Source organism: Salmo salar, chromosome 16 (assembly GCF_965601325.2).
Source record: "Salmo salar chromosome 16, fSalSal1, whole genome shotgun sequence".
Classification (NCBI taxonomy): domain Eukaryota; kingdom Metazoa; phylum Chordata; class Actinopteri; order Salmoniformes; family Salmonidae; genus Salmo; species Salmo salar.
Genome location: NC_138306.1, coordinates 92,392,501 through 92,404,754, shown reverse-complemented (window position 1 = coordinate 92,404,754; position 12,254 = coordinate 92,392,501). Strand labels below are relative to the sequence as shown.

At 43.1% G+C, this 12,254-nt stretch overlaps 1 protein-coding gene across 1 annotated transcript in view; it reads left to right on the top strand.

The window, feature by feature from the left end:
* The window catches only part of LOC106574944 (protein diaphanous homolog 3), a 676,792-nt gene that overhangs the window by 375,059 nt on the left and 289,479 nt on the right, over nucleotides 1-12,254 (top strand). Inside the window, exon 19 of the mRNA XM_082963180.1 lies at nucleotides 7,483-7,578. Within this exon, the coding sequence (XP_082819306.1) occupies nucleotides 7,483-7,578 (96 nt within the window). The remainder of the gene's footprint in view (nucleotides 1-7,482; nucleotides 7,579-12,254) is intronic.

Here is a 12,254-nt window from a genome sequence, read left to right as displayed (position 1 = left end):
CAGCCATCAGAGATATACCTGGTACGTGTGATGTTATAATAACTAGTCAGCCATCAGAGATATACCTGGTACATGTGATGTTATAATAACTAGTCAGCCATCAGAGATATATCTGGTACATGTGATGTTATAGGGACTAGTCAGCCATCAGAGATATACCTGGTACATGTGATGTTATAACAATTAGCCAGCCATCAGAGATATACCTGGTACATGTGATGTTATAGGGACTAGTCAGCCATCAGATATATATCTGGTACATGTGATGTTATAGGAACTGACCTAAGACAGGGAATTTGTACTAGGATTACATGTCAGGAATTGTGAAAAACTGAGTTTAAATGTATTTGGTTGAGGTGTATGTAAACTTCTGACTTCAACTGTAGGTCCTGGATGGCACGAAGCATAATTATAAATAATTATAGGCCTATTAACACTAAAAAAGCTTTTGTAAATAAAATTCAAAATATCCATGTGACATTGTTACATACAAGGAAGTACCATGTCATTTGAAATTATTAATTTAATAACACAACAAACCTTTCAATTAAGTTTATATGACGTGCACGGTCGCTTATTGTTAATGTTGGCCAATCAAAGAGGCTCAATGTGTAGCGAGTGGAGTGAGATTTCATTCATGCAAAACGAAATGCAATAAAATTACGGAATGAACAGTTAGCAAAATGAGAAGGAGTCGGCTACAACGAGCAACCAACAGCATGCTGCTGTTTTCTCTGAATGGGGTTGGTGAGAAAGTGCAGCATGTAGCCACAATTAGCCTAGCTAGCTAGCTACAATTAGCCTAGCTAGCTAGCTAGAATTAGCCTTGCTAGCTAGCTACAATTAGCCTCGCTATCTAGATGCAATTAGCCTCGCTAGCTAGCTACAATTAGCCTTGCTAGCTAGCTACAATTAGCCTATCTAGGATATCCAACAAAACTTCATGGCACTATTCGAATAGTAAAATTATTTCAATGAGCTTCAGCCTCTCGCCGTGTTTGACAGCTAGCAAGACGAACACAGAGTCAGCGAGAGCAGTGGTGTGGTATACATAACTCCACATTGTCGGGGACCACTCTTCGCTAGTGGGGAGAACTTTGAGAACTAATGGATAACAAGTATGCAAAAGTATTGTAGAATCTCTTTAATGTTCATTGATAAAATCTTTAACTATAATAGTATGAGTGGATTATAAGTGGTCTTCCTGGTGAATTGAAAAGGCTCTGTAATAGTCCTGTCTCCTTCTGCCAGTCTCTCTCTGCCTTTTCAAAAGGCTTCTCTCTTTACTCCTGATGCTTTGACAGTATGATGCTCTGAGATGCTGGGTGACTGCAAAATTGCCTGTTTTCATTTCAAAAGCTCCTTTTCTTGCTTTCTCAGAATCGCTGAATGACCCCTCACCTCCAAATCACAGACACACTCAGAAACATCACACGTTCTTTCTGTGGACCATTCTCTTCTGTAGCTTTTACATGTTCCCTCCTTTTTTTCTGTTTTTTAACACCCTCTCCTTTCTTTCACACAACCTCGATCTCTCCTCTTATTTCTCTTTCTCTGTTTTCTCCTTTTCTCCACTTCCTGTTTTCTCCTCTTCCTGTTTTCTCCTCTTCCTGTTTTCTCCTCTTCCTCTTTTTCTTTGCGTCCTGTTTTCTCCTCTTCCTGTTTTCTCCTCTTCCTCTTTTTCTTTGCTTCCTGTTTTCTCCTCTTCCTGTTTTCTCCTCTTCCTCTTTTTCTCCTCTTCTCTTTTTCTCCACTTCCTCTTTTTCTCTGCTTCCTGTTTTCTCCTCTTCCTCTTTTTCTCCTCTCTCACTGCTCACCGAAGACTGTGAAGAGAGTGAGCCTACCGAAGTGCCACGTAAGTCATCATGGGTGTTTTTAAGGGGGGGTTGTCACCCCTGTGTTGGTCCCTCTACACCCCTCTGTGACCAGTGGTCCTTGACTGAGCCATGTACCAGTACACCTGTACCTCTGTATCCCTCTACCCCTTCCACTGTAACATCCCTTTGGTGTCTGAAATGGCTCTTGGTGATGTTCGACCATTCCCTTTACTGTGTTTAGACTACAATTGAAGATTTGGGGCCGCAGGTAGCCTAGTGGTTAGAGCGTTAGGCCAGTAACCAAAAGGTTACTGGATCGAATCACAGAGCTGACAAGGTACAAATCTGTCGTTCTGCCCCTGAACAAGGCAGTTAACTCACTGTTCCCTGGTAGGCCGTCATTGAAAATAAGAATTTGTTCTTAACTGACTTGCCTAGTTAAATAAAGGTAAAACAAATCTAAAGTTCTGTTAAATCTTCAAGGCTTCGCTCCCTAACACTCCTGCACTTCCTCTTCTCCCCTCCTGTCCTCCTTCTCCTCTTCCTCACTCAAAACAATCCTATAGACTTAGTAACTACATCTACCGTAGCTAATAGACTTAGTAACTAGATCTACCGTAGCTAACAGACTTAGTAACTAGATATACCATAGCTAACAGACTTAGTAACTAGATCTACCGTAGCTAACAGACTTAGTAACTAGATATACCATAGCTAATAGACTTAGTAACTAGATCTACCATAGCTAACAGACTTAGTAACTAGATCTACCGTAGCTAATAGACTTAGTAACTAGATATACCATAGCTAACAGACTTAGTAACTAGATCTACCGTAGCTAATAGACTTAGTAACTACATCTACCGTAGCTAACAGACTTAGTAACTAGATCTACCATAGCTAACAGACTTAGTAACTAGATCTACCGTAGCTAATAGACTTAGTAACTACATCTACCGTAGCTAACAGACTTAGTAACTAGATATACCATAGCTAACAGACTTAGTAACTAGATCTACCGTAGCTAACAGACTTAGTAACTACATCTACCGTAGCTAATAGACTTAGTAACTAGATCTACCGTAGCTAACAGACTTAGTAACTACATCTACCGTAGCTAACAGACTTAGTAACTAGATATACCATAGCTAATAGACTTAGTAACTACATCTACCATTGCTACTGTAACAATGGACTATTTTCTTCTGTTGTGTTGGTGGGAGCCAATGGGATTACGCCTGCAGAGGTCTCCCAGGGCCAAACACAGACCTCTTTACATTTTAATTAAGCCCAGTGTTTTAGGGAAAGGAAAGGAGAAAGCCCAAACGGAGCCTCTTCTTTTTCCTCTAGATTAACCTCCGCTCTTTCCCACTTCCACCACACACACACACACACACACACACTCCTGCCTCCTGCACCACCCGGCTCTGCCAGCGCCGTAATTAGAACACAAGACAATTACCCAGCCTCCTCTTGGGAGGCACATTTTGTTCTCTTAATCTGGTGTCTTAAATAATTAAAGCAGCCATGAAACCCCATGTTGTCTCTCTCCCCCCGTACTCCCCTAGTCTCTATCTGATCTCTGTCTCCTCTCCTCTAACCCTCTGTTACTGTAGTGAGGTTGAGGAGGTGCACTGCTGTTTGCTCTCTGTATCTTCTCTGGTTTCTGTATCTTCTCTGGTCTCTGTATCTTCTCTGGTCTCTGTATCTTCTCTGGTTTCTGTATCTTCTCTGGTCTCTGTATCTTCTCTGGTCTCTGTATCTTCTCTGGTTTCTGCATCTTCTCTGCTCTCTGTATCTTATCTGGTATCTGCATCTTCTCTGCTCTCTGTATCTTCTCTGGTCTCTGTATCTTCTCTGGTCTCTGCATCTTCTCTGGTCTCTGCATCTTCTCTGGTCTCTGTATCTTCTCTGGTCTCTGCATCTTCTCTGGTCTCTGCATCTTCTCTGGTCTCTGCATCTTCTCTGGTCTCTGCGTCTTCTCTGGTCTCTGTATCTTCTCTGGTCTCTGCATCTTCTCTGGTCTCTGTATCTTCTCTGGTCTCTGTATCTTCTCTGGTCTCTGCATCTTCTCTGGTCTCTGCATCTTCTCTGGTCTCTGCATCTTCTCTGGTCTCTGCATCTTCTCTGGTCTCTGTATCTTCTCTGGTCTCTGCATCTTCTCTGGTCTCTGTATCTTCTCTGGTCTCTGCATCTTCTCTGGTCTCTGCATCTTCTCTGCTCTCTGTATCTTATCCGGTCTCTCCTTCCTCCATCAAACCATCTGTTCTCTCCCTGCTCTGCTCTCTGCATCTTCCCATCTATCTCTTCAGTTTCTGCTGTTTCTCGCGCTCTTTCCCCCCATCTCTCCTCTCCCCCATCTCTCCTCTCTCGGTCCACCGGTCTCACCGTCTCCTCTCTGTCTCTCTCTCCTCTCCTGTCCTCTGTTTAGGGGAAATGTAGGTCTTTAACAGCAGCTATCATCATATTAATATTGGCCCCGTTAAGCCAGCAGGGACGTTACACAGAATGTTCTCCGCTATGTGAACCCACCCGTGTGTGTGTGTGTGTGTGTGTGTGTGTGTGTGTGTGTGTGTGTGTGTGTGTGTGTGTGTGTGTGTGTGTGTGTGTGTGTGTGTGTGTGTGTGTGTGTGTGTGTGTGTGTGGAGTGACTGGGCCAACTCTGACCCCTCTGCTTCACAGCTTTCCCCATAATCCTCTACACCACAGCCCTCCGCTAGCGTGAGATCCTGTTAGGACCGAGTGTGACCACCGCCCGTACACACACACACACTGCAGAGCTGGGTGGGATGCTGCCACTTGTGTCCAAATGGTACCCTGTAGAATCTTCCAGTTCTGCCATCATCAGTGACATTAATGTTTTCATTGTTTATGCGTGTCTGTCATCGCTATTTGACGGAAACCGTCACATGCAACACACACACACATCACACACACACACACACACACACACATAGACCCCCCTCAGCTCCCAGCTGGGCCCTGGACACCATATGTGAATTGATTACCCCCCATCTATCTTCAGAGTATGTTCTGTTAGGTGACCTAAACTGGGATATGCTTAACACCCCAGCACTCCTACAATCTAAGCTAGATGCCCTCAATCTCAAACAAATTATCAAGGAACCTACCAGGTACAACCCTAAATCTGTAAACATGGGCACCCTCATAGATATTTCCATCTTAAATATGCACGCCCCTTTCAAAAAATGTGGAACTAAGAACCGATATAGCCCTTGGTTCACTCCAGACCTGACTGCCCTTGACCAGCACAAAAACATCCTGTGTCGGACTGCACTAGCATCGAATAGTCCCCGCAATATGCAACTGTTCAGGGAAGTCAGGAACCATTACACACAGTCAGTCAGGAAAACAAAGGCTAGCTTTTTCAAACAGAAATGTGCATCCTGTAGCTCTAACTCCAAAAAGTTCTGGGACACTGTAAAGTCCATGGAGAATAAGAGCACCTCCTCCCAGCGGCCCACTGCACTGAGGCTAGGAAACACTTTCACCACCGATAAATCCATGATAATTGGGAATTTCAATACGCATTTCTCTACGGCTGGCCATGCTTTCCTCCTGGCTACCCCAACCCCGGCCAACAGCTCCGTACCCCCCACAGCTACTTGCCCAAGCCTCCCCAGCTTCTCCTTCATCAAAATCCAGATTGCAGATGTTCTGAAAGAGCTGCAAAACCTGGACCCGTACAAATCAGCTGGGCTAGACAATCTGGACCCTCTCTTTCTTAAATTATCCGCCGGCATTGTTGCAACCTCTATTACTAGTCTTTTCAACCTCTCTTTCGTATCGTCCGAGATCCCTAAAGATTGGGAAGCTGCCGCGGTCATCCCCCTCTTCAAAGGGGGAGACACTCTAGACCCAAACTGTTACAGACCTATATCCATCCTACCCTGCCTCTCTAAAGTCTTCGAAAGCCAAGTTAACAAACAGATCACTGACCATTTCGAATCCCACCGTACCTTCTCCGCTGTGCAATCCGGTTTCGGAGCTGGTCACGGGTGCACCTCAGCCACGCTCAAGGTACTAAATTATATCATAACCGCCATCGATAAAAGACATTACTGTGCAGCCGTCTTCATCGGCCTGGCCAAGGCTTTCGACTCTGTAAATCACCAAATTCTTATCGGCAGACTCAACAGCCTTGGTTTCTCAAATGATTGCCTCACCTGGTTCACCAACTACTTCTCAGATATGGTTCAGTGTGTCAAATCGGAGGGCCTGTTGTCCGGACCTCTGGCAGTCTCTATGGGGGTGCCACAGGGTTCAATTCTCGGGCCGACTCTTTCCTCTCTATACATCAATGATGTCGCTCTTGCTGCTGGTGATTCTCTGATCCACCTCTATGCAGACGACACCATCCTGTATACTTCTGGCCCTTCTTTGGACACTGCGTTAACTAACCTCCAGACGAGCTTCAATGCCATACAACTCTCCTTCCGTGGCCTCCAACTGCTCTTAAAAGCTAGTAAAACCAAATTACTGCTTTTCAACCGTTCGCTGCCCGCACCTGCCCGCCCGTCCAGCATCACTACCCTGGACGGTTCTGACCTAGAATATGTGGAAAACTACAAATACCAAGGTGTCTGGCTAGACTGTAAACTCTCCTTCCAGACGCATATCAAACATCTCCAATCCAAAATGAAATCTAGAATCAGCTTTCTATTTCACAACAAAGCCTCCTTCACTATCCTACTGATCCTCGACTTCGGCGATGTCATCTACAAAATAGCTTCCAACACTCTACTCAGCAAACTGGATGCAGTCTATCACAATGCCATCCGTTTTGTTACCAAAGCCCCATATACTACCCACCACTGCGACCTGTATGCTCTAGTCGGCTGGCCCTCGCTACATATTCGTCGACAGACCCACTGGCTCCAGGTCATCTATAAGTCTATGCTAGGTAAAGCTCCGCCTTATCTCAGCTCACTGGTCACCATAGCAGCACCCACCCGTAGCTGCTGGTCGTCCCCAAAGCCAAAACCTCCTTTGGTCGCCTTTCCTTCCAGTTCTCTGCTGCCAGTGACTGGAACGAATTGCAAAAATCACTGAAGCTGGAGACTTATATTTCCCTCCCTAACTTTAGCATCAGCTATCTGAGCAGCTAACCGATCGCTGCAGCTGTACATAGTCCATCTGTAAATAGCCCACCCAATCTACCTACCTCATCCCCATATTGATTTTATTTACCTTGCTGCTCTTCTACACACCAGTATCTCTACTTGCACATCATCATCTGCTCATCTATCACTCCAGCGTTAATCTGCTAAATTGTAATTACTTGCTACTATGGCCTATTTATTGCCTTACCTCCTCACACCATTTGCACACACTGTATATAGACATTTCTATTGTGTTATTGACTGTACCTTTGTTTATTCCATGTGTAACTCTGTGTTGTTGTTTGTGTCACTGTTTTGCTTTATTTTGGCCAGGTCACAGTTGTAAATGAGAACTTGTTCTCAACTAGCCTACCTGGTTAAAATAAAGGACTTGTTCTCAACTGTTCTACCTGGTTAAATAAAGGTGGAATAAAATACACACGCTGGTTTCCATCTGTCTGACTCCATTTGTAGTGTTGGATGTGTTGGCCCCCAGCGTGTGTATGTAACTTAGATGTGAGTTGTGTGTGTGTTTCTTCCAGCCGTCCAGGATGAACAGGGTCTGGAAGCAAAGAGATCCATCAAGAAGAGAATCAAACAGCTGAAGGTGCTGGACCCAAAGATCGCTCAGAACCTCTGTGAGTACTGAGACGCACACACACACACACACACACACACACACACACACGTTTTGTTATTTTATCTCTAATGGGGACCTAAAATGTATTTCCGTTTAAAGTCCTATTTTCCCTATCCTCTAACCCTAATGGTAAACCTAACCTCTAACCCTAATTGTAAACCTATCCTCTAATCCTAATTGTAAACCTATCCTCTAACCCTAATTGTAAACCTAACCCTAATTGTAAACCTATCCTCTAACCCTAATTGTAAACCTAACCTCTAACCCTAATTGTAAACCTATCCTCTAACCCTAATTGTAAACCTATCCTCTAACCCTAATTGTAAAGCTAACCTCTAACCCTAATTGTAAACCTAACCTCTAACCCTAATTGTAAACCTATCCTCTAACCCTAATTGTAAACCTATCCTCTAAGTGTAAACCTAAACCTAACCTCTAACCCTAATTGTAAACCTAAACCTATCCTCTAACCCTAATTGTAAACCTAAACATATCCTCTAACCCTAATTGTAAACCTATCCTCTAAGTGTAAACCTAAACCTAACCTCTAACCCTAATTGTAAACCTAAACATATCCTCTAACCCTAATTGTAAACCTAAACATATCCTCTAACCCTAATTGTAAACCTAAACCTAACCTCTAACCCTAATTGTAAACCTAAACATATCCTCTAACCCTAATTGTAAACCTATCCTCTAACCCTAATTGTAAATCTAACCTCTAATCCTAATTGTAAACCTAAACCTAACCTCTAACCCTAATTGTAAACCTAAACCTAACCTCTAACCCTAATTGTAAACCTATCCTCTAACCTCTAACCCTAATTGTAAACCTAAACCTATCCTCTTACCCTAATTGTAAACCTATCCTCTAACCCTAATTGTAAATCTAACCTCTAATCCTAATTGTAAACCTAAACCTAACCTCTAACCCTAATTGTAAACCTAACCTCTAACCCCTAATTGTAAACCTAACCTCTAACCCCTAAGCTTAGTAAAATAGCCTTTGTCCTTATGGGGATGTTGGAAATGTCCCTACGAGGGATAATTTTCCTTGTTTTAGTATTCTGATGAGGGACTTTTGAGGATTTTACGTCCCAACAAGGATAGATGAACCAACACACACACACACACACACACACACACACACACACACACACACACACACACACACACACCTGTTTCAAACATCCCTCAGAACCTGTGTCAATATTGCCTTTCAATCCAAACTTGTTTAAAACATTTGCTGTAAAGCAATTAGTGGAATTGTTTTCTTTTGATGTGTTTTGCTGCACAGTGGAAGTAGAAAGGTTAGTAAAGGCAAAACAACATTGTCTTGCAAAGGCAGAAAATTACAAATAGTTTGTGTTTTTTTTTTTAAATCTGTGTGAGTGAACACCTGCGTCGATGTTCTGCAGTTCCTCCGTAGACACACAGTCTATTAGTTGATATAAACATCATACTAGATCTCTGTGTGTGTATTCTCCAGTTCCTCATTGATCTCTGCTGGTTTCCTGTGTTTCTCACCACCGCTGGCTTCAGCTCAGGATGTAGGAACTCTAGAAGTGGTGCTTGTTACAGGATGAGTCCCAAATGGCTACCTAGATCGTGGCTACTCCTTATTCAGGCCCTTGGTCCAAAGTAGTTTACTATATAGGGAATAGGGTGCCATTTTGGGAAGCGTCCAGTGTTCATGTTGGTCATTATTATGTGTAGATGTGGAGTATTGAGAGGCGTAGGAGGCAGAGACGGAGAGATGGAAAAACACTCACTCATCTGTCAGTCAGTCACTCAAACATAGAGGTCAGGGGTCAGCGTATAAACACTTCTATCGTTCTTTGCTCTCTCTCTCTCTCTCTCTGTCTCTGTCTCTCTCTCTCTCTCTGTCTCTGTCTCTCTCTCTCTCTCTCTCTCTCTCTCTCTCTCTCCGCTTTCTTTTCAACTCACTTTTGACTTCCAACTTTCTGTGGTTTCTTTCTTTCTGGTGAATATTTGTTCGTACTCTCGGGATCTGCACAAAGAGAATAGGAAGTTAGCGTTGTCTCTATCGCTCTCTCTCTCTCTCTTTCCTTCCTTCCTCTCTCTCTTCTTTCCTCCGTCCCTCGCTCCGTTCAAGACTACAGGTGAAACGTGATGCCAGCTCCTCACAGACAGACACACTTGTTTATCGTGAACATCACGGTTCCTCTCTTTCTCTCTCTTACTTTCCCCCTCTCTCTTTCCTCTCCTCTCTCTCCTTCCTATCCTCTCTACATCTCAGCAGGTTCTCTCCTCTCTCTCCTTCCTCTCATCTCTACATCTCAGTAGGTTCTCTCTCTCCTTCCTATCCTCTCTACATCTCAGCAGGTTCTCTCCTCTCTCTCCTTCCTCTCCTCTCTACATCTCAGTAGGTTCTCTCTCTCCTTCCTCTCCTCTCTACATCTCAGTAGGTCCTCTCTCTCCTTCCTATCCTCTCTACATCTCAGTAGGTTCTCTCTCTCCTTCCTCTCCTCTCTACATCTCAGTAGGTTCTCTCCTTCCTCTCCTCTCTACATCTCAGTAGGTTCTCTCTCTCCTTCCTATCCTCTCTACATCTCAGTAGGTCCTCTCTCTCCTTCCTATCCTCTCTACATCTCAGTAGGTTCTCTCCTTCCTCTCCTCTCTACATCTCAGTAGGTTCTCTCCTTCCTCTCCTCTCTACATCTCAGTAGGTTCTCTCTCTCCTTCCTATCCTCTCTACATCTCAGTAGGTTCTCTCTCTCCTTCCTATCCTCTCTACATCTCAGTAGGTTCTCTCTCTCCTTCCTATCCTCTCTACATCTCAGTAGGTTCTCTCCTTCCTATCCTCTCTACATCTCAGTAGGTCCTCTCCTCTCTCTCCTTCCTCTCCTCTCTACATCTCAGTAGGTTCTCTCTCTCCTTCCTCTCCTCTCTATATCTCAGTAGGTCCTCTCATCTCTCTCCTTCCTCTCCTCTCTCTCCTTCCTCTCCTCTCTACATCTCAGTAGGTTCTCTCCAGTTCTCTGGTCTGATACAGTGATAGGGGTGTCAGTAATTCCGGCGATGTGGTTGGTCCATCATCATGTTGTAGTGGACAAGAGAAGGAAGGAGGAGAATGACTGGACTACAGAGAGGAAGAGAATGACTGGACTACAGAGAGGAAGAGAATGACTGGACTACAGAGAGGTAGAGGAAGAGAATGACTAGATTACAGAGAGGAAGAGGAAGAGAATGACTGGACTACAGAGAGGAAGAGAATGACTAGATTACAGAGAGGAAGAGGAAGAGAATGACTGGACTACAGAGAGGAAGAGGAAGAGAATGACTAGATTACAGAGAGGAAGAGGAAGAGAATGACTGGACTACAGAGAGGTAGAGGAAGAGAATGACTGGACTACAGAGAGGAAGAGGAAGAGAATGACTAGACTACAGAGAGGAAGAGGTAGAGGAAGAGAATGACTGGACTACAGAGAGGTAGAGGAAGATGTTTTAATGAAGGTTCTGCAACACTCCTATCCATGGCACATCAAAACCCCGACTGCTCTCTCTAACACACACACACACACACACACACACACACACACCCCACTTGGTATGTATTAGTCCTGCAGAAGCATCAGCTTCTCTTCCTGGGTCCACATGAAACATTATCTAGGTCTAATACACAGTACAGTCCACACTACATTATCTAGGTGTAATACATAGTACAGTCCACATTACATTATCTAGGTCTAATACATAGTACAGTCCACATTACATTATCTAGGTCTAATACATAGTACAGTCCACATTACATTATCTAGGTCTAATACATAGTACAGTCCACATTACATTATCTAGGTCTAATACATAGTACAGTCCACATTACATTATCTAGGTCTAATACATAGTACAGTCCACATTACATTATCTAGGTCTAATACATAGTACAGTCCACATTACATTATCTAGATCTAATACATAGTACAGTCCACATTACATTATCTAGGTCTAATACATAGTACAGTCCACACTACATTATCTAGGTCTAATACATAGTACAGTCCACATTACATTATCTAGATCTAATACATAGTACAGTCCACATTACATTATCTAGGTCTAATACATAGTACAGTCCACATTACATTATCTAGGTCTAATACATAGTACAGTCCACACTACATTATCTAGGTGTAATACATAGTACAGTCCACATTACATTATCTAGGTCTAATACATAGTACAGTCCACATTACATTATCTAGGTCTAATACATAGTACAGTCCACATTACATTATCTAGATCTAATACATAGTACAGTCCACATTACATTATCTAGATCTAATACATAGTACAGTCCACATTACATTATCTAGATCTAATACATAGTACAGTCCACATTACATTATCTAGGTCTAATACATAGTACAGTCCACATTACATTATCTAGGTCTAATACATAGTACAGTCCACATTACATTATCTAGGTCTAATACATAGTACAGTCCACATTACATTATCTAGGTCTAATACATAGTACAGTCCACATTACATTATCTAGGTCTAATACATAGTACAGTCCACATTACATTATCTAGGTCTAATACATAGTACAGTCCACATTACATTATCTAGGTCTAATACATAGTACAGTCCACATTACATTATCTAGGTCTAATACATAGTACAGTCTACATTACATTATCTAGGTCT